The sequence below is a fragment of the Capricornis sumatraensis genome, chromosome 3 (genome assembly GCF_032405125.1).
Source record: "Capricornis sumatraensis isolate serow.1 chromosome 3, serow.2, whole genome shotgun sequence".
In the NCBI taxonomy this organism is placed as follows: Eukaryota; Metazoa; Chordata; class Mammalia; order Artiodactyla; family Bovidae; genus Capricornis; species Capricornis sumatraensis.
Genome location: NC_091071.1, coordinates 17,413,187 through 17,436,107, shown reverse-complemented (window position 1 = coordinate 17,436,107; position 22,921 = coordinate 17,413,187). Strand labels below are relative to the sequence as shown.

Sequence of the window (22,921 nt, the reverse complement as noted above, 5' to 3'; positions counted from 1 at the left end):
CTTTCATACTTCAAGTATAAAGACGTGCATCAGATTCAGGATTGCCATGGGGAGATGTGAGGGGGAGGGGTAAATGGGTTTTAGGCTCTATCGGCAGAGTCTTATTTCTTGCATTGAGGGATGAACACCCAGATACTTGCTTTATCATTCCTTTTTTATGCCTTAAGTAATGTAAAAAGTGAGGAGAATATCAATCATGGGGCCACCCGGAGGAAGAATTACCTCTCTCCCTTGAACCAATCGCACTACAGGCCCTGACTGAGCTGGTTCTCTTTGACTTGATCCTGGGAGGAGGTATAGAGTCCCAGGTCCTGCTGCCAGGACCCCAAGTCCACCCTTGGAGACCACTTGTTTAAGCTCCAGTGGCAAGTGCTTCTGAGTAGGGAGGAACCCACCACTCCTGACCCACGAGTATGACTCTCACCAGGACAAGACCTGCCTGGTGACCAAATTAGGTAGCCAGGGCCGGGCCTGGGGCAGAGAGAGGATAAAGGAGACTGACTGAGATGCTCATGCCAATGTCCAGCTCAGCCCCCACACACGGTCCCTCCAACAGCTCCAGCCCCAGAACAGGGAGCTCCGTGTTCTTCCCAGGTGTGCACTGGGGTCTGGCTCCAAGCGAAACGCTCACCATGCTGCCCAGTGATCACACACTAGCTGACCAGGGGTGCTCTGAAGTGAATGAATGCCAGTCCTCGCCCTGATGGGCCAGATGCTGGGAAGAGACCAGAGAATCTCAGGGGAGGTGCTCGGATAAGGATGCTCCATGTGGACAATCTTGGGGGAGAGTGGATGCCCCAGGGATGCTGAAGGCCAGAGGGATTTGTGGTTTTTAAACAGTGTGTGTTTAGGACTTCCCTGGTGGTCCAGTGGTTAGGAATCCACCTGCCAATGCAGGGGGCACAGGTTTGACCCCTGGTCCAGGAAGATCCCACATGCTGCAGGGCAGCTAAGCCTGTGCACCACAACTCCTGAGCCGATGCTTTAGAATCCATGCTCCACAGCAAGGGAAGCCACCACAGTGAGAAACCCAGGCAGCACAACTGGAGAGTGGCCCCCACTCCCCGCAACTAGAGAAAGCCTGTCTGTAGCAATGAAGAGCCAGCACAGCCCAAAATAAACAAATAAATCATATAAAAAGTACGTTTATGTGTATGTGTGCATGAAAATACTTACACACATGTTCACATGTACTTCTGTATCATGCACGCATGGATTATACTATGCATGTGTTCATGTATGCTTATGTATGTCTTTGCATATATGGTGGGGGGGGGGCGTTTAGTTACTAAGTTGTGTCCAACACTTGTGACCCTATAGACTGTAGCCTACCAGGCTCCTCTGTCCATGGGATTTCCCAGGCAAGAATACTGGAGTGGGTTGCCATTTCCTCCTCCAGGGGATCTTCCCCACCCAGGGATCGAACCTGTGTCTCCTGCAGCTCCTGCCTTGCAGGTGGATTCTTTACCAGCTGAGCCACCAGGGAAGCCCTTTTGCATATACACATACACATATTTTATGTACATATTCACATATACACACATATTCATGTATACATACATATATGCCAGTGTACACACTTACTTTTTTTTCATGCATACACCTATGTTCTGTCTTAAAGCAGAGGCTCCACAAGGGTTGGGCAGCACGGTGAGGCCGTGGAGCCTACAGAGCAGACCTGCCCTGGTGTTTCCTATTGGCCCTCAGAGCATCCCTCAGGGAGCAGCGTCATCAGTGCTGTTGCTCCATTTCCCAGATGTGGAAGCTGAGGTCCAGAGGTTAAGTTGGCCACACCATGTCCCCCAGGTGGTAGACACAGAGTTGGAACCCCAGCTCACTTCGGGTTTGAAGCCTTTCCTCTGGCCAGAGCCCCTGCGGAGCAGAGCAACCAGGCTGCTCACCCTGCACCGTGCAGTCTTACTCCCAACTTGCTCTCTCACCAGTTTTTTCTTAATATTTATTTTTATTTATTTGGTTGCAGGAGACTGGGTTCGATCCCTGGGTCGGGAATATACCCTGGAGGAGGAAATGGCAACCATCTCATCCTCTGTCACCCTCTTCTCCTCCTGCCTTCAATCTTTCCCACCATCAGGGTCTTTTCCAGAGTCGGCTCTTCGCATCAGGTAGCCAAAGTATTGGAACTTTAGCTTCAGCATCACTCCTTCCAATAAACATTCAGGGTTGATTTCCTTTAGGATGGACTGGTTGGATCTCCTTGCAGTCCAAGGGACTCTCAAGAGTCTTCTCCAACACCACAGTCTGAATTTTAGGGATAAATATTCAGGTGGGAGGCCCACGGCTGCTGGGCCGTTTTCTGGGCTGATGAAGCTTTCTCTGGTGACCTCCCTTCCCAACCTCCTAATCTGAGAAAGCACAGCTTCCCTGTCAGGGCACTTGGCTGCTGGATTTCTGAGGGGACGTGGTGGGGCAGGGAAGCAGCCCTAGGGCCCACTGCAGAAAACTTCAGAGGTAAAGCCAAGCCACTGAAACACCTCAGGGACGTCCAAGCGTGTGATATATCGATATCAGTCTATGGAACAAATAACCACCCATCCCCCCAGTCTCAGAGGCTTAGTCCAAAAATAACCTACAGCTTTCTCATATCACAGGTGCGTTTGGTTGAGGGCAGGGCTCTCTGCATGATCGTTCAGGCACCCAGGTTCCGTCCACTGTGGGCACTGCCATCTGCCGTCTCCAGCATGTGGCTTCCAAGGTCCCTGCCGACAGGGAAGAAGGAAAAGGATGCACGTTGATATCCCAGCCTAAAGCACCGACCGTCGCTCCTGCCCATCCTCTGTCGGCGCCAGCAGACGTGAGGGGATCGGAAGCCTACATTTTCTAAATGCCTGGGAGAGGAATGAGATGGTTTGGTGAACATATAGCTTTGTCTTTGTCACTCCAGGGAAGGCCAGACACCGGTCTCCAGGACACACACGTAACATGATTGTAACCAGGCTTCCTCTCTGAGCCTCAGCGGGGACTTAGAGTCAGGCGAAGGTCCTAGGGTACCAGCAGCTGTGTAAAGAAACCGAGATACACGAGGGGAAGGGGGATCTGGCAGAAAGACACTGGATTGTGCATTTGGGTGAGTGAAGGGTTCCAGCGGGGCAAACAGCAGTGGAGACTAGAAACCGGAGAGGCAGTCTGGTACTTGGTCGCCAGGATGAGAAAGGAGCCCGTGGAGAAAACAGCCGTCACCCACTTCTCCCCTGACACGCCGTGGCACTGGGGCTGTGAGCTCAGGTGTGTATGGCTCTCTTGGAGCCTCGAGTACCAGCATCTCTGGAGGGTGCCAGGAAATAGCACCTGGGCAGGCCAGCTCTGGCCTGATGCCTTCCCGAGACCCCCAGAGTGACCAACAGTGCCTTCCAGAAGGAAGATGCTGAGCGGAGCCTCAGCTGTTCACCGGGTCTCGCTGTATCTGCTGGTCCTGAAGCTGAAGCTACCTGTGCTGGAGAGGAACAGCACTCTCATCACTGGCGTGCTCTCTGCCCTTTTTCCTGGACATGCCCCCAGGTGTTCCCTCCCGTTCTTCAGGTCCAGGGTGCCGCATACCTGGAGCAGGTAGGATGGGAATCAAACGAAATATGAGTGTCAGTAGGCTCACCATTAATCCCCAGCATCGGGGGCAGCATCGTTTTGCATTCACAAAAGGACAAAGCCAGTCTTGAGCCTAGCTGCTCAGTGCATGACCCTGCCTGCCCCCTGCCAGTCCCCTAAAGCTAGATTTATCCCTGCTTCCTACAAGAGTCAGCTTCCACCATGCCTCTTTCTCTGGCATCACCACTAAGCCACCGAGATGTCCCTTCCCAGCCAGCCCCTGGGAGGGGGGAAAAGCAGGGCTGTGGGGACAAGTCAGACCACTGTGATGAGCAGTCAAGGGAGAGAGTCATTGTGCTCAAAAATTCAAACGCGTGTTCATAAAAAGCCCCCAACATGGTTATGATACAAACCTGAGGATGCACAGTCCACTCATTCAGTAGAGACTCAGTGAGCATCCATCATGTGCCAGCATTATCCTGGGCATTATGCTGGGCATCAGGGCAGAACAGAAAACAGGAAACCAAAATTTCTGCCCTCACAAGGTTGGCACTGCAGCAGAGGGCATGTATGGCAATAACCAATACACAAACATAACCGCAAATTGTAACAAAAGCCATAAGGCCTGTAAATCAGGATGTGCCATAAACAGCAACAGAGGGACCTGCTTGGGGAGGCCAGGGAAAGTTTACTGAGGAACACTGGAGCTGAAACCTGAAGGGACCAAGAGAAGAGCACTCCACGTGGTGGGAAGCACCAGTGCAAAGGGCCTGGGGCAGATAAGAGCTCAGAATAACAAAGTGGCCAGTGCGACTGGGCGTCCAAGGTGACGATAGGGTAGAGTGTGACACGGGATGAGGTTGAGAGAGAGTCAGAGCTGGACCAGGCAGGGCCATGGGAAAATGGAGGTTAAAACCCTGACTGTGAAATCCTCTGCAGTCCTCAGGAGCACAGAGCCGAGCGAGGTGCAGAGGCTCAGAAAATGACAAGATGTGAAGAAACGCGCAGAGCTCATAAAGGTCTCAGCTGGGATGCAAAGGCAGGTCTCCTGACCCGGCAGGCAGAGACCACAGGCCTCTTTGAAAGTGGTTCTCAGCCCTTCTGCACTGGAGCCTCCTTTCTGCCCAACTGCAGCCCCTGATGCCCCAGGTGCCAGCACAGCATTGTTCTCCCTCCTGCCCCACCCACCCGCATCACAGGCACCATCACCGTGGGAACCAACCCAGCCAATCAGAACCCTCCCTTTTCAAGGGGACCTCTATAAATTGAGCCTGCTCTGCCCAGACACACCACATCCAACACCCAGAGGCCTCCAGGGCCCCCTCCTCCTGGAGAAACCAAGTCAGTTGCCCCCCACTTTCCTCCAGGGCAGGCAAGGGGAGCCTCCCAGTGGAGAGGCTCAGGAAGCGGGTGCAGGTCTACAGTCAACCAGCCTAGAGCCCCAGCCCCCCGCATGGCCACGCCATGATGCAGAAGCCACACAGGAGCCCCTGAGAGATTCCAGCGGTCACCTGGGAAACACCGTGAGCCACGAGAGCAGCGTCCTGTCAAGCCTGCAACACTCCAGCCTAGTGCAATGCATTGACATCAGCCGGCTGAGCAGCGGGTACGCAGGGGATGAGGAGAACAGTGAAGTCAGCTTGCCGGGCAGCCATCAAATCGTGCGGTTGAGCAGAAGGCGCCACACCCAGGCAGGTGGTGCCCAGAACAGCCAGGTGTGTGCCATCTACTCTCCCAAGCAGCTGAAGAGACGACTGGCCCGCCAAGCCAAAACCACCAAGCAGTCTGGAAGAGAATAGTAAGACCAGCCTGCCCAGGGGCAGCGGGGAGAGCGCGGCCAGCAGCTTCAGTGACATCAGCTTCATCAGCCTGGGCAGCAGTGCCCTAAACTACCAGGTGAGTAGTGGGCTGGTCAGCTCCGTGGGTAGCCTTCCCTCCAGCCAGGCCAGCAACCACCAGAGCGTCAGTGTGGACAGCCACGTGCAAAGTGGGCTGCAGAGCAAAACCAGTCTTCCAGGGGACAAAGCTGGGGACAATGTGAATGTCAGTGGCCAGGTCGCCAAGGATGAGCAGCCTGCCCAGGTGCACGTGCCTTTATGAGAAGACTCGCCAGCCACTGGGACCTTGAAAAACACATCATGTGAAGACCCAGCAAAACCAGACTTCACCCAGAGTGGTTATCGCCAACAGAAGTAAGAAAGACCTTTTAAAAGTATACGCTGGGTCAAAATCACCAGTGATTTTGATTTATCTGTAACAACAGCCATCAGCAGAAGAGCCAAATGTTGCCGACTACACTGAGAATCAGCAGTCAGTGATGAGACCATCTACACTGAAAACCATTCTTGCGAAGAACACAATCAAAATCCACCAGTGCTGGGCCCACCTGTGTTAACACCACCAGTGGCAATAACATCAGTCCTGTGAACCCCAGTGACAAGCCGTCCCTGACAGCATCTGTCAGTGACAAAGCCATCTGTTAGAGAACCATCTTTGGTGGGATCACCTGTGCCAGAACTCATCCGTGGAGACAACCATTTTCAAGGCAAGTGTCAACTGTTACTAAGAACCATCTGCAGTTAGAAGAACCTTCCACGATCCATCCCAAGTGAAGAACACCATCTGTAACCAACACCAACTGTGATGAGCTCAGAAGGCACAACCACCAACCACAGCTGGGATTGTCCATGTCGAGAGCCAACTGATGCGAGTGGTGTCAGTGGGGAGCTCAGTCCCAAGCGTGCTCTGTAACAGGCGGTGCCCACAGGAGCCGGGAGCATCTAGAGTGGACACTCGTGACAACTGCATCCAGGGGGCCCCATCCCCGAGGAGCATTGTCCAAGGAAGATTTACGCTTTCAGTTCTGAACAGTTTCCAGGTGGCTTCAGCTCAGGACCTTCCCAAGAGCAAGTGCTCTTTGGCATCCATCCGTGTCTCTGCTGGGTCTCAGAGGAGGCAGAGAGACAAGAGGAGAGGCCAGGAATCCACCTTTACTGAGATGGTTGGGACAGTGCTTCCCGTGGCAGGACAATGCCATGACGAATGCTTAATGGTGACAGGGACCAACTCCGCCGAGAATGGCTGCGATGGGTGAGCTCTGGGCCATTTTAGTGAATGACCCTAAGTGGGTGGGAAGACTGGGGTCTGTGCTCCACCCCTTCTCAGGACATCAACTCCTTCCCTGGGCTGATCACACAGACTTGGGGGAGAACGAGTACGTCCTCGGAGGGACAGAGGCCAGAACAGTCATGAAGACATCCACTGGGTACCAGAAGGAAAGCTGAGGGGGCACCAAAGTCAATAAAAGGTGTCTGGAGAGGCTGTGTGTGTGTGTGTGAGTCTGTGTGCGTTCCTGGTGAGGCCACGATCACACTGAAGAATCATGCAGAGAATCAGGCTTAGCCACCAACTTTGCTATGTAATCCTTACATATTCTGAGCCTCAGTTTGCCTGTATGGAAACTGGGACCAATCACCCCTATTTCATATAGACAGGATAGTTTTATAGATTACACAAAAATGTGTATTAAGAACCTGGCTAGGACTGTTTCCTTCCTTCCCTTCTCTTTTCTTGCCCATCTGTAAAATGGGCACAGTGGTTTCACTCAGGCATAAGTTAGGTTGCTATTAGGAAGAAAAGCATTCTTGACAAAAAAAAAAAAAAAGAGTTGTACCATTTGCTTAGGAGTCAAGATGGCTCAGCAGGTGGTTTTGACGGGTTTGAGGAAGGGTGAGTGGTTTTGGATTTGAGGACGCCACGTGTCTGGATGGGTGGGTCCCTTCTTCTTGAGCATGAGCACCCCTTTGGAGAACAGTCTCCCCCACTTTCCTGCAGGCAAAGTCGCTCAGCGTGGCCTGAGCTCCCACGAGCCAGGCAGACAAGAGAAGGGCCCCCGACCCTGCCCAAGTGGCCCTCCGTCTGCCGTGGCTGTGGGGGAAGCTAGGCTGCCTCACGATCCCCAGCACTGTCCTGCCTCCCCCGGGGACATCCCCCTGCGTTCCTGTCTCAGAGGTGAACAGATCCACTGGGGGACAGCAGGACAAGACAGCCGCACGCTGGGGCCCTTGGGCAGGCGGCCACAGATTTCTTGGACACCCAAGGCCAAAGCGGAGCCCTCAGCCTGTCCCCGTCCACCTCTCCTCCCTTGTCCCTTCCCTGCAGATGACACCATCACTCCCGATTGCCCAAGCCGGATCCTCCTCACAGTGGTCTGCCCCTCCCCCTCACGCACCCCACCAGTCCCTCAGCCTCTCCCACCCCCACCGCTGATTCCCTAACCCAGGCCGTCACCTTCCACCCAGACCAGTGGTTCCCAGTCCTGGCTGCATATCAGAACCACCTGGGGGACATTTTTAAGATACAGATGGGCAGGCCACCCCCAGAGACTCCGCCTGGGCACCATCAGTGTTTAAAGTTCCCCAGGGCGCGATGATGCTCAGCCAGGACTGGGCAGTGTCACTGACCTTGACCTTTTCCTCCTCTAGCCCACTTTTCAACCTCTGGGGTCAAACCTGACACCTGCCAGAGCCGGGAAGGTGAGGGGGTCAGGTGTGGCTTAGACATGTGTCCCATCGAAAGAGTAGCCAGCAATGCGGTAGGATTCTATGTAAAATGTCCTGATTTTTAACACATGGGTCACCCCAGTGTTCACAGCAGCACTATTTATAATAGGCAAGACATGGAAGCAACCTAAATGTCCAGCGACAGAAGAATGGATAAAGATGTGCTGTATATATATATATGTAGGTATGATATTTATATACACACAATAGAATACTACTAAGCCATAAAATATAATGAAACAGCACCATTTGAAGCAACATGGTTGGTTGGACCTAGAAATTACCATACAAAGTGAAATAAGCCAGAGAAAGACAAATACCATATAATATCACTTACACATGAAATCTACAGTATGAATCAATGAGCTTATTTACAAAACAGAAACAGACTCTCAGATCTCAAAATCAAACTCACAGTTACCAAAAGGGAAACATGGGGTAAAGTGATAAATTAGGATATTGGGATTAACATATACACACTACTGTATGTAAAACAGATTAAAAAAAAAAGGACCTATGGTATAACACAGGGAACTCAATATTCTGTAACAACCTATATGGGAAAAGAATCTGAAAAAGAATGGATAAAGCAGAGACATTACTTCACTGACAAAGGTCTGCCTAGATAAAGCTATGGTTTTTCCAGTTATCGTGTATGGATGTGTGATTTAGACCATAGAGAAAGCTGAGCACCAGAGAACTGATGCTTTTTTTGAACTGTGGTATTGGAGAAGACTCTTGGGAGTCCCTTGGACTGCAAGGAGATCAAACAAGTCAACTCTAAAGGAAATCAGTCCTGAATATTCATTGGAAGGACTGATGCTGAAGCTGAAACTCCAATACTTTGGCCACCTGATGCGAAGAACTGACTCACTGGAAAAGACTCTGATGCTGGGAAAGATTGAAGGCAGGAGGACAAGGGGATAACAGAGGATGAGATGGTTGGATGGCATCACTGACTCAATGGATATGAGTTTAAGCAAGCTCCGGGAGTTGGTGATGGACAGGGAGGCCTGGCGTGCTGCAGTCCCTGGGGCCGCAAAGAGTCAAGACATGACTGAGCGACTGAATTGAACTAATATATAAAATACATATAACAAATATGTATATAGTATTATATACACAAAACTGATTCACTTCCCTGCGAACTCAAAACTAGCACAACATTGAAAATCAACTATCCTTCAACACAAATTTTTAAAAAATAAAACAGATCGACTGTTCTAAACCTCAAAAAATAAGTAAGAGTCACAAATTCAAAAACAGTTTAAAGAGGGAGGAAATGAAAACATTTCTGAAGGCAGGACCAGGCCCACACACCCAATGGTTTTTGCCACCAGAAACCAGAGTGATTTTTCAGAAACAAAAAGATTGCTTATAATCCTTGACTGGTTAAACACTTTCAAATTTTCCCACTGTCCAAAGAATTTGTCATGACATTTAAGGCTCTTCACAAACCGACATAAATAAGTTTTCTCCACCTCGACTCCAGCTGCTTCCCCCTAAACCTGTAGGTACTGTCTCAAACCTAAGTTCAAGCCTCTGGGTCTTTCCACCTGATCTTTCCTCTGTCTGCCATAACTTCCATGCACTATAACTTCCACACATTATACTTCACCCTTTTTAGTGCACAGTTCTGATTTCTTTTTTTTATTGAAGGATAATTGCTTTACAAAGTTGTGTTGATTTCTGCTGTAAAGCAAAGTGAACCAGCCATCTGCACGCATATAACCCTCCCTCTTGAGCCTCCCTCCCAGCACCGCCCCCTTGCCCCGCCATCACACCTTTAATAGGTCGTCCCAGATCACCGAGCTGAGATCCCTGCGCTAGCTATTTTACACATTCAGTTGAGATCAGTTCAGTCGCTCAGTCGTGTCCGACTCTTTGGACCCCATGGACTACAGCCCGCCAGACTTGCTGCGTACATGTCAACGCCACTCTGTCAATTTGTCCCTCCCTCTCCTTCCCCTGTTACGTCCAAAAGTCCATTATTTACCCCTGCATCTCCATTTCTATACGACTTTCCTAGATTCCATACATATGTGTTCACATACGAATTTGCTTTTCTCTTTCTGACTCACTTCACTCTAACAGGCACTAGGTTCACCAGAGTTCTATGATTATTCACACACACACACAAGCAGTTGTGTATCCACCGCCACTCCCCACAACACCAACAAGTTCCATCACCCCCCAAAATCCCCTCGTGCCCCTTTATATCCATCCCTCCCCCCACCCCCGAAATCACCGACCACTTTTCTGTCCCTACCGTTTCCCAGAAACTCACATACATGGAATCACACAGTTTGAGCCTAGCTGCTTTCACTTAGCTAACGCATTTGTGGCCCGCTAACATCGTTTGTATTTATCTGGAATAGGATCCATGATGAACCCTCTAACAAACGTTGATGCACTAGATTTTATGCCAATATAAGTTTATCAGTTCACTTAAGTGAATATCTAGGAGGGAAATGGCTGAATGGTATAATTACAAGCATGCTTCACTTTATAGAAACTGCCAACTCCAGGGTCCCCCAAGACTCTGGTCATAGATCAGTAGTGGTCTGCGGCCTCTTAGAAACAGGGTTGAACGGCAGGAGTCGAGCAGCAGGAAAATGAGCAAAACTCCACTTATATTTACAGCTGCTCAGCGTCGCTCACATTACTGCCTGAGCTCTACCACCTGTCAGGTCAGTGGCAGCATTAGACAGGCATTCTCATGGGAGCGCAAATCCTACTATGAACTGCACGCGGAAGGGATCTAGGTTGGGTGCTCCTTATGAGAATCGAATGCCTGATGGTCTGATTCTGAATTATGGTGAGCAGTGTAATTGTTTCATTACATATCACAACATAATAATAATAATAGAAATAAAGTGCACAATAAATGTAATGCACTTGAATCATCCTGAAACCATCCACCGCCTCCCCCGCCTGGTCTGTGGAAAAACTGTCTTCCACAAACTGGCCCCTGGTGCCCAAAAGGTTGGGACTGGCCAAGTGACTGGGCAAGTCATTTTCTAAAGGAAGCTTTGCTTTACTGGAACTTTGTATTTGCCAGAGCTGTGGTTTTTCCTTTTAACAATTATCTTAACAATGGGAGGAAGTTTGTATCAGCCTCCCATTATTAAGTCCATTTTACCTATGGGGAAACGGAGGCATGGACTCCCCAGATGGCACAGTTGGTAAAGAATCTGCCTGCCAATGCAGGAGACACAAGAAACACGGGTTCGATCCCTGGGGTTGGGAAGATCCCCTGGAGGAAGGCATGGCAACCCACTCTAGTATTCTTGCCTGGAGAATCCCATGGACAGAGGAGCCTGGCCAGCTACAGCCTCTGGAGTCACAAAGAGTCAGACACTACTAAGCGATTAAGCATGCACGCCAACTGAGGCACAGGAAGGCTAACAGTGTGTGAGTCAGTTGGCAGGCTGGGATTTGAACCCCAGCAGTCTGGCTCCAGAATTCATGATCTAAATCATTAACCTCTCTACCCTCCCCTCTCTTTTGGACTCACACAGCAAACCCAGGCCATAGGCCACATCCGTTTAAACACAGGGCACCCAGCCAGTCATTCCTTGTCTCAGGCCCCTAAATATAATGCCTCCCACTGGATGTGTCTGCCTCCCTGAGTGGAGGTGCCACGCCTCACCCCATCTGATTTTTTTTTTCAGCCAAGTCTCATGGCTTGTGGAATCTTAGATCCCCAACCAGGGATCAAATCTAGGCCCATAGCAGTGAAAGCACCAAGTCCTAGCCACTGGACCACCAGGAAATTCCCAGCCCCACTCCATCTGTATCCTCAAGGCCCCATCCCTGTTACCAGTGCCAATGACTGCCGACTGAATAAATGAATCAGTAGGCAGGCAGATGAGTGAAGCATGCGTGGCTGAAGCAAAGGAAGAGAGCTGGGTCCTCCGAGGCCCATTCACCAGCGACTACAGCCCACTGTCCAAAAACAAACGTAGTTCAGGATCCAAAAGTTAAGTACCGCTTGCTGTGCACACCCCAGCCCTCAGGACAGCTCCATCCTTCTCTCACTGTCTGCCCAACAGATGGGTCTCCGCCTGGCTCTCTCCCACCCCAGCACTGGGCATGCAGCAAGCTCTTGAAGTGAGGACCATTTTTCAAGTGGGCACGGTGATTTTTTCTTTCCTGTCCACTAGCTCGGTGTTCAGGGTACAGCGGGGTTGGAATGATGGGTTAGCTGCAGGCACTGGCTCCTGAATTATTAACTGGGCTGGGGAGAGAGCTGCTTACAAATGCTGTCTGTCCAGCAGACCATGGCAGCCCTCAGACTTCAAACAGGCCTGGAGCGGGCAGGCTGGATGAGGGAGTGGGCTTCACAGGCTGACCGAATCCGGGACTTCTCATCCTCAGTGCTCCCTTGGCCTCCGTCCCCTGGTCCTGCACAGAAAGAGGTCATCTTGCATGCTATGAAGTGCCAGGTCTGTTGGATACAAGCCCCTGACCTCTCCTCCTCTGCCCACTCCAAAACCAGTGGGTAAAATGGATGGAGTCTGTGGATTATGGTGCTTTCTGAGCCTGGAGCTTGCTTTGTGATTCTCAGTCCACAGCCCATCATGGGCAGGGAGGGGGAGTAGGGTGTCCAAGGGTGGGTCCGTTAGAAGCAGAGCCTGAGATGGGGATTTTGTTCCAAGAAGAAGGGGAGAGGGAAACAGGCTGGGGAAGGGAGGGTGCTGGAGACTGACCTCAGGCTGATCTCACAGCGGGGCAGGGTTGGGAGAACCGAGGGTGTGAGGTAGGCGGGGTGGGGGGCTCTGCAGCATTGATTGGAACTCAGAGCTGGTCCCACCTGCAGTCAGAGTGGGAGGGCCCTCGTGCCCTGGGTGGAAGAATCATAATCTCTGAGTAGAACAGGTCCCACTCTAAAAAATATCAACAACCTCAGTGGCAGATTTTATTTTCTTGGGCTCCAAAATCACTGCAGATGGTGATGCTTGCTCTTTGGAAGAAAAGCTATGACCAACTTAGACAGCATGTTAAAAAGCAGAGATATCACTTTACCGACAAAGGTCCACATAGTCAAAGCTATGATTTTTCTAGTAGTCATGTATGAATGTGAGAGTTGGACCATAAAGAAGGCTGAGAGCCAAAGAATTGATGCTTTCAAACTGTGGTGCTGGAGAAGACTCTTGAGAGTCCCTTGGACAGCAAGGAGATCAAACCAGTCAACCCTAAAGGAAATCAGTCGTGAATATTCATTGGAAGGACTGATGCTGAAGCTGAAACTCCAATACTTCGGCCACCTGATGTGAAGAGCCGACTCATTGGAAAAGACCTTGATGCTGGGAAAGATTGAAGGCAGGAGAAGGGGCCGACAGAGGATGTGATAGTTGAATGGCATCACCAACGCAATAGACATGAGTTTAAACAAACTCTGGGAGATAGTGAAGGGCAGGGCAGTCTGGCATGCTGCAGTCCATGGGGTCACAAACAGTCAGACACGACTTAGCAACTGAACAACAACATGTAACAACTCTGGAGTAAATACTCTGGAGAAGCCCATGGACAGAGGAGCCTGCCAGCCTACAGTTCATGGGATGGCAAAGAGTAGGACACCACTGAGCACAGAGCAGCACCCTGAACTTGGCAGTATTTCAGTTTCAGCTGATAAGTTGGCAAAAGAGCTGAGTGGATGTCCTTGAGAACCCCACATAAACTTCTCCTGCCCCGCAAAGAACAGATGCAATGGATAAACAGAAATAAGAAGGTGATCTGAGACTGGATAAACGTCAGAAGCATAAAGAATGATTTTTTAGCCAAGGTTGGCAAGGACGCAGTTTGAACAGGGTGAGAGGGTTTAAACCAACACACCTCATGAGGGTTAACTGCAGAAAACAAGAATAACAAAGTGCTCCACGCAGCAGCCCCAGGATCTTTCAAAAACAAATCCAGTCATGTTTCCAGCACCTTGCTCAAACCCTCGATGGCTCCCCATTGCCCTTTAAGGTAAAGTCCAAATGGGAATGTCTTAACTTGACCCTGATGCCTTTCAGGATCCAGCTTCTTCTCTGGCCCCTCCCACACAAGCCCACATCTCCATGCAATCCCCACAAAAGCACCTTTCCCTTCTCTCTCTTCTGGTGGTGGCTTAGTCGCCATGGACTGTAGCCCACCAGTCCTCTGCCCATGGGATTTTCCAGGCAAGAATCCTGGAGCGGGTTGCCATTTCCTTCTCCAGGGGATCTTCCTGACCGAGGGATCGAACCCCGGCTTCCTGCAATCCAGGCAGATTCTTTACCGATTGAGCTACCAGGGAAGCCTCTGTTCTGGGTCTTTTTGCAAATTGTCTCTCAATCTGTGACACCCTCCTTCCCTTTGTTTCCTACTCAGCTCTCTTCATAGGACCTAATTCAGGTGTCCCTTCCACCAGAAAGCCCTCCCTGATCTCACCCCAGACTGCATTTAGATAACCCTTCTCTGTACTCTCATGACCTTCTGCTTTGCTCCATCTTTTTCTAAGTCCTTCTGAATTGTAATCGGCCACTCCCTTGACAGTTTTCTCCTCTGGGAAGACTATACCCCACACAGCAGCGCGCTAATGAAAGGAAGGAGGCAGGTCTGAAAAAGGAGTAAACCCCATCCTCCAAAGGCTTTAGGGTGTAGATATCCTGGAAACGAGGCTCAGGGGGTGCTCAAAGTGCCTCCCATCACTTGGCTTTCAAAGCATTATAATCAGTTCAATGATGGCAGGACTGCAACTCAGAGAGGGATACAATTTATCAATAGTCACAGAGCAACATGTGGGCAAAACTCTGATGAACACTCAAATCAGAACTCTGGCTGTCTTCTTGGCTCTTATTTCCTTCCTCAGATGCCCCTTCCCCCACTGAGGAGTCAGGAAAAAGTCAAGGTGACGGGGCTGGTGGCGGCAGTGGGTAGGTATTTTCTCATCTAGGTTTTCGTGGGCACCGGCCCTGTGAATTATTCATCAGGAAATCTGCTTGAGGTAGTGTCTTAGTCTTAATTTTCAATTCCCCTAATACTGGCCAATTCTCTGCTGAAAACCTCTCAATTATTAATGTTTCTAAAACAATATTTGTTTTCTCTGCATCTAGCAACAAGCCAAGGCCTCATAGCTAGTGATGCTGCCCGCAGTTCCCAGAGAGAGGTTGGACTTGCTGATGAGGCATTTCAAAGGGGTCGGAGTCGGGGGGCGGGGTGGGTGTTTGACTGCAGCAATAGCCAGACAGAGACCATTAAGCCCATGCAGAGAACAGGTACTTAATGGTGTCCCTGTTATCAGGAACTCCCAGGACAAAAAAAACTACAATATATTCAAAAACAATTACTATGTATTGTTTGCTTATGTGCCAAGAGTGAGGCTAGACACTTTCCTTTTACTTAAGTCTAACAGGAACATCACAGGGTAAGATTTCTCATTCCCGTTTTACAGATGAAGAAACTGAGGATCAGAGAGACCTCAGGGGAACGGATTAAGACTCAAGTCTATATGATTCTGTGGCCAGTACATTCTCCATCTTGACACAATGGTGTCCCGTGGGATTTTAGTTGCATCCAAGGAAGAACCTTCTGGAAGCAAATTATGTTACTTTCAAAGAGTACTTGGAACGCGGCACTGATGGAAAGGGCATGTGGATGAGATGAAACTCCACAGGTGGGGCAGTGGAACTGGGGGGAATCTCTGGAGCTCCCATAGGGCTGGCCCTCCTTTACTGTAATACAGCCTATCCCACCCAGGTCTTGCTGGCAGCAGGTGGGAGAAGGCAGGAGGCAAACTCTATAGCAGTGGCAAAAGCCTCTGTGTGCCACCTTCAACCCTCAGACTCAGTCATGGACAAAGGGCATGGTGGTGGTGGAGCTGGCCGTACAGAGGACACAGACTGCGTTGCCAGGCTAGCCTGGGAGGGCATTGTCAGCTGAACCACCCCTATCCTCTCTGCACCTTGCTTTGCCAGTCTGTGCAATGGGGTAACACCAGCTGCTCCCCTACAAGGTCATGCGCCAATGACAAGCCTGGCACACGGGAAGAGACCAACAGAGAGCCCCCCTTTCCCTTCCCCTCAGCTGAATAAGAGGTTAACACTTTCCAAAAGATATGGTAAAAAAAAAAAAAAAAGTTGGGGGGAGGACAGAAAGTATTTCTTTTACAAGGCTCTTTAGTTGCAAGGGGAACAAAATCCACTCAAAAGAGGCGGAGGCAAAAGGAGGAGGTGAGGTAGAAAAGGAGCCGCTTACGAGGACAGAAAGGTCTCTCAAAGGATGCAGGACACAGACCTGGGTCCAGCAGAGCCTCGCGGGCCAGAAACACGGCTTCCCCGTGTCTACTTCTCTTCAGAACTCCGGTGTCTCCTCTTCCTATCCCTTCCTGCATCTGTTTCCCTTTCCTCTCTCTGCAAACTGACTTTCTTGGCTTTGTGTGGACGGAAATGGACATCTCACGGCTCCCTGGTTTTCAAGTCCTTTTCCAAGGGTTCAGCAGCCCTATCAGCGTCACTTAAGTCTCAGTTCGAAATTGTGATTGGCCCTGCGGCTGTCAGGTATACATCCTGGACCAATCAAATGTGGGCGGCAGGGTAGGGTGTGGCTTAGAACATTGAGCCTGGAGCCTCTGTCCTCAATGAATTTACAACCAAACTAAGAATTCTCTACACCCACACCAGAATGGCTGAAATTAATGCCCTGGCAATATCAAATGGTGACAAGACTGCCCCATGGGAGCTCTCGTGGAGTGTGAAACGGCGCATCCACTTGGGGAAATTGACAGTACTGCCAAAGCTAAATATATCCCTACCCTTTGACCCCGCAATTCCACTCCAGGGTACATACCCAAGAAACATGACTGCTACTTCCACGAGAAGGAATGTACGAAAATGATCATAGTTCCAGCTGTAAAATGTTCATAACTCCAAACGGGGGAAAAATTACCCACCAACAGTAAAATGGACGAATTGTGATACATTCGCACAATGGAATTATATGCAGCAGTGGAAAAGAATGGATATTGCCACACATAACACTGATCAGAGTCTTCACGGGAATAATGTACAGCAAAAGAAGCCATACAGGGAAGAGTCTACGCCGAAGGATTCTGTTTACAGAAAAAGCCTGTCTGTGGTGACAGAGACCAGAGTATGAGTCATCTCTGGGGAGTATCAACTGGGAGAGAGTACAAGGGAACCTCCTGGGGAATTATAAAGGTTCTCTGTCTCTTTCTTGACGGTGATTATATTAAAAAAATATCATCAGTCTAAACACTTAAGAGCTGTGCCCTTTACTATACGTAAGTAATGCCTCAATTAAAGAAAAAGAGAAAAAACTTATTTCTATAACATGTAGAAATATACATCAACTATATAACCACCCATCAACAACACAGTCACCTTTGTCTGAAGCAGAGAAAAGCACAGGATATATAAACACACACGTACCGATGTTACGTGCATACATGTTTCCTGTACTTCACTTGAACTGATATAATATTAACACCAGTAGACCATGAACTATGATATATATAATGTACATCCAGAGAAATCACTAAAAGAAAGGTACACACTCAAACACACTAGAGATTAATCCAAATAGAATTCTAAAAATTGTTCAAGTAACCTATAGGAAGGCAAGAAAAAGAAAACACTACAAAAAAAAAACTATCTGTTCTGTTCAGTCGCTCAGTCGTGTCCAACTCTTTGCAACCCCGTGGACTGCAATACACCAGGCTTCCCTGTCCATCACCAACTATAACTATAGTTAACACTATGCTTAATGATTCAGGGCCTAAAACTTCCTCACCAAGATCTGGAAAAAAATCAAAGATGTCCGCTTTCACCACTCTTATTCAATACAGTGCTAAAATTTCTAGCAAGTGCAATTAAGCAACAGAAGGAAATAAAATACATATAGATGGAAAAGAAGAAATAAAAGTCCTTACTTGCAGATGACATGATTGTCTACATAAAAAATACCAAGTAATCTTCAAACAAAAGAAGAGAAAGAAAAAACTCCTAAGCCAATAAGGAAAGTTAGCTAGTTTGCAGAACATAAGATAAGCATACAAAAATCTACTGCATTTCTGTATATTAATAATGAACACATAGACCCTGAAATTTAAAATGCTATACCATTGACAATTGCCCTCTCCTTCCAAAATGAAATACGTAAGCATAAATCTAATAAAATACCTATAGGATTTTTATACTGGAAACTACAAAAGGCTGATGAAAGAAATCAAAGAGGATGTAAATAAACAAAAAGAAATACCATTTTCACAGATTGTAAAAACTCAACATAGAAGTGAGAACAGGTCATCCCAATTCGATATTCAGTTTTAACGAAAGTTTTATCAAAATCACAGAAAGAGTTTTTGTAGATGTAGACAAGACTGTGCTAAAATTTAAATGGCAAGACAAAGGAACTAGAATAGTTGGAACAATTTTGAAAAGGAAGAACGAAGTGGGAGGAATGAGGCTACTTAATTTTAAACCTCATTGTGTAGCTACAGAAACCAAGATCATGTGATATTAGAGGAAAGATGGCACGACCCATAAAAAGAAAGAAGTGATACATTGAGTTTCATGAAAATTTAAAAACTTCTTCTCTCTGAAGGACTCAGGAAACAATCAAAAGAAAAGCTACTGAGTGGGAGAAAACATTTGCAAATCTCATATGCAACAAAAGGCCAGTATCTAAAATATGTAAAGGATTATCAAACCCAACAATGTAAAAAAATCTAATTAGAAAAAGGGCAAAGGCAGAAATAGAAATTCCACCAAAGAGAATATACAGATGGCAAATAAGCACATGAAACGATGTTTCAACATTATTAGACATTCAGTTCAGTTCAGTCACTCAGTCATGTCCAACTCTTTGCGACCCCATGAATTGTAGCATGCCAGGCCTCCCTGTCCATCACCAACTAGCGGAGTTCACTCAAACTCACATCCATTGAGTCAGTGATGCCACCCAGCCATCTAATCCTCTGTCATCGCCTTCTCCTCCTGCCCCCAATCCCTCCCAGCATTAGAGTCTTTTCCAATGAGTCAACTCTTAGCATGAGATGGCCAAAGTACTGAAGTTTCAGCTTTAGCATCATTTCTTCCAAAGAACACTCAGGACTGATCTCCTTTAGAATGGACTGGTTGGATCTCCTTGCAGTCCAAGGGACTCTCAAGAGTCTTCTCCAACACCACACTTCAAAAGCATCAATTCTTTGGCGCTCAGCTTTCTTCACAGTCCAACTCTCACATCCATACATGACCGCTGGAAAAGCCATTGCCTTGACTAGATGGACCTTTGTTGGCAAAGTAATGTCTCTGCTTTTGAACATGCTATCTAGGTTGGTCATAACTTTTCTTTAAAGGAGCAAGCATCTTTTAATTTCATGGCTGCAATCACCATCTGCAGTGATTTTGGAGCCCAAAAAAATAAAGTCTGTCACTGTTTCCACTGTTTCCCCATCTATTTCCCATGAAGTGGTGGGACCAGATGCCATGATCTTCGTTTTCTGAACGTTGAGCTTTAAGCCAACTTTTTCACTCTCCTCTTTTACTTTCATCAAAAGGCTTTTTAGTTCCTCTTCACTTTCTGCCATAAGGGTGGTGTATCTGCATATCTGAGGTTATTCATATTTCTCCCGGCAATCTTGATTCCAGCTTGTGCTTTTTCCAGCCCAGCGTTTCTCATGATATACTCTGCATGTAAGTTAAATGAGCAGGGTAACAATATACAGCCTTGACGTACTCCTTTTCCTATTTGGAACCAGTCTGTTGTTCCATGTCCAGTTCTAGCTGTTGCTTCCTGACCTGCATATAGGTTTCTCAAGAGGCAGGTCATGTGGTCTGTAGGGAAATACAAATTAAAATCACAAAACTACACACCTGTCTGAATGGTTAAAATAGATATTAGTGACAAAACTAAACATTGGCTAGGATGTGGAGAATTTGGGTCACTCATACATTGTGGGTAGAAATGTAAAATGGTACAGCCACCCTGGAAAACAGTTTGACAATTACTTATAAAAATAAATATGTGACTACTAGATGACCCAACAATTATACTCTTGAGCATTCATCCTAGAGAAATGAAAATGTGTGTTCTCACAAAACTCTGTACACAAATATTCATAACAGCTTTATTCATAATAGCAAAGCCGCCCAGATGTCCTTCAACTGGTGAGTGGTCAAACAAGCTGTGGTATATCCACACTGTGGAATATTACTCAGCAATAAAAAGGAAGACACTACTGATGCTTGTAACAACTTGGATCAATCTCCAGAGTATTATGTGGAGTTAAAAAAAAAAAATCTCAAAACATTACATACTGTGTGATCCCATTTATGTAACATTCTTGAAATGATAAAATTTTAGAAATAAAGAATGCATCGGTGTAACCAGTGAAAGGACAATACAAGAGACCCTTATGGTAGCGGAGATGTTCTGTATCTGGACCACAGTAATGCCAGTGCTCCAGCTGTGATTTGTACTCTGGTTAAGGAAGTTATTAGTTGGTGACGGACAGGGAGGCCTGGCGTGCTGTGATTCATGGGGTCACAGAGTCGGACACGACTGAGCAACTGAACTGAACTGAACTGAAGGAAGTTATTGTCATCAGGTGAACCTGGGCAAAGGGCAAATAGGGGGCCTCTCTGTATTATTTCTTACACCTGCATGTGAATCTACAATTATCTCAAAATAACAGGTTAATTTGTTGTTTTAATCACAGGGGAAAAAAAACTCTGAATTTTTCTGCTTCACCCTAGTTCCAGCCCTGGCATGAACTTTCCCAAACTTGGTTTAAGATCTTCTCCTCACAATTTTGGCAAATAGGCCATTAAAAGGATGACTAATTTTTGGCAAATTGTTTTTTGATGACTTGGCTTTGGATGAACTGACATACACTCTGATTACTCAGGGGTATGAGGAAAGTGGCTGGGGGTGTAAATTAGGACTGGACAACACTGGGCTTCAGAGCCATCTTAAGGAACCTGGACACTGTCCTTGGGACACAGAGGGGTGTATTAGCCCAAGCTACCAAAACAATGTGCCGCAGGCTGAGTGGCTTAAGCAACAAAAATATGTTCTCACAGTTATTGAGGCTAAACATCTGAAATCAAGGTGTCAGCAGAGCTGGTTCCTTCTGAGGCCTCTCTCTTCGGTTCTAGATGGCTGTCTTCTCCTTGGGTCCTCACATGGTCCTTCCTCTGTGTACCGTCTATGTCCTAATCCCTTCTGATAGAAGACACCAATCATATTGGATTAGGGCCCACTCCCAATGATGACATGCTAACTTTACCTCTTTAAAAATGGTCTCCCCGAGTACAGTCACATTCTGAGCTGCCAGGGTCAACACATGCATTTGTAGGCAGGGGAATGTAATTCAGCCTATGACAAGGAGTTATTAAATGACTGGGACAGGGAGCTGGTGACCTGGTGCATGTTTGTGTTTTTTTGTGTTGTCCTCTGGCTTCAGTGTGGAAAACCAAAGGAAGGTAAGAAGGGAGGGGAGAAGACTGATTAGGAGGTTGTCTCCATCATCCAGATAAAGGAAGATGGGAATCTGCACTGAGGCAGAAGCACTGGACGTGGAGAGAAATTTACAAACCCAAGGTGTCTTAGTCAGGTCTCCCCTAAAAGCTCACTAAGACTTGACTGCAGGTAGTTTATTTGGGCTTCCCTGGTGGTTCAGATGATAATCGCCTGCAATGTGGGAGACACAGGTTCAATCCTGGGTTGGGAAGATCCCCTGGAGGAGGGCATGGCAACTCACTCCAGTATTCTTGCCTGGAGAATCCTGTGGACAGAGGAGCCTGGCAGACTACAGTCCATGGGGTTACAAAGAGTCGGAAATGACTGATTGACAAAGCACAGCACAGTTTGTTTAAGAGAGGCTCTCAGGAAGCACCATGAAGAAGTATGGAAAGGGAGGCAAGAAAAGGAGATGAACCTATAAAGCGTATGCTAGGGAGCAAATTACCCCTTTGGGCACCTGGAGCTCAGTCTCGCTGGTAACCATCTGAAGTAAAGCCACTGGAGCACAGGAAGCCTGAGGAATAAATCCACCAACGCTCATCACCCATTGGCTGGAGATGCCCCACCAAGGGTCCCCATACATGACAGCACTCTTATTTATCTAATAGAACTTCAGGCAATAAGGGAAATGTTCTCTATCAGTGCCATCCATTATGATAGCCACTAGCCAGTCACACACAGCCACTCAGCAACTTGAAGTGTAGCCAGTGTGACAGAGAAGCAGAATTTTTAATGTTATTTAATTTAAGGAACTTAAATTTATATAGTCATGCATGAAAAGTTTGCTTTGGAAGACACAAACCAGAAGAAATGGGGCAGGAGCAGGGAACTGTCCACTGCAGCAGTTCTGAACCAGGCCGGCTGAGTGTGTCTTTCAAAGACAGGGAGAATCAACAGGACTTGGTATTTAGTTGGATGTGGAGCTGGGGGCTGTGCTGGTGGCTCCAGCTAGGGTGTGCTACAATTAGCCAAATGTTGTGTAGGTGATGTTCTCAGGGGCTGAGCTAACCAGTGCCATGGGGCACACTTTGAGCCCTTATCATGTCTGCTGCTAGAAAGGGTCCAGGGTGTGTGTGCATGCTAAGTCACTTCAGTCGTGTCTGACTCTTTGCGACGCTATGGACCATAGCCTGCCAGGCTCCCCTATCCATGGGATTCTCCAGGCAAGAATACTAGAGTTGAGTTGCCCTGCCCTCCTCCTGGGATCTTCCTGACCCAGGGATCTAACCTGCGTCTCTTATGTCTCCTGCATTGGCAGGTGGGTTCTTTACCACTAGCGCAAACTGGGAAGCCTAGAAAGGGTCCAG

The 22,921-nt window shown here is 48.0% G+C and overlaps 1 protein-coding gene across 1 annotated transcript; it reads left to right on the top strand.

Moving 5' to 3' along the window:
* The first annotated feature begins 3,163 nt into the window (after positions 1-3,163).
* On the top strand, positions 3,164-5,339 carry C3H16orf82 (chromosome 3 C16orf82 homolog). Its single transcript, XM_068968388.1, has 2 exons — positions 3,164-3,243; positions 4,847-5,339. Exons 1-2 carry the CDS (start codon positions 3,164-3,166, stop codon positions 5,337-5,339), a joined length of 573 nt encoding a protein of 190 aa, XP_068824489.1.
* The last annotated feature ends 17,582 nt before the right edge of the window (positions 5,340-22,921 follow it).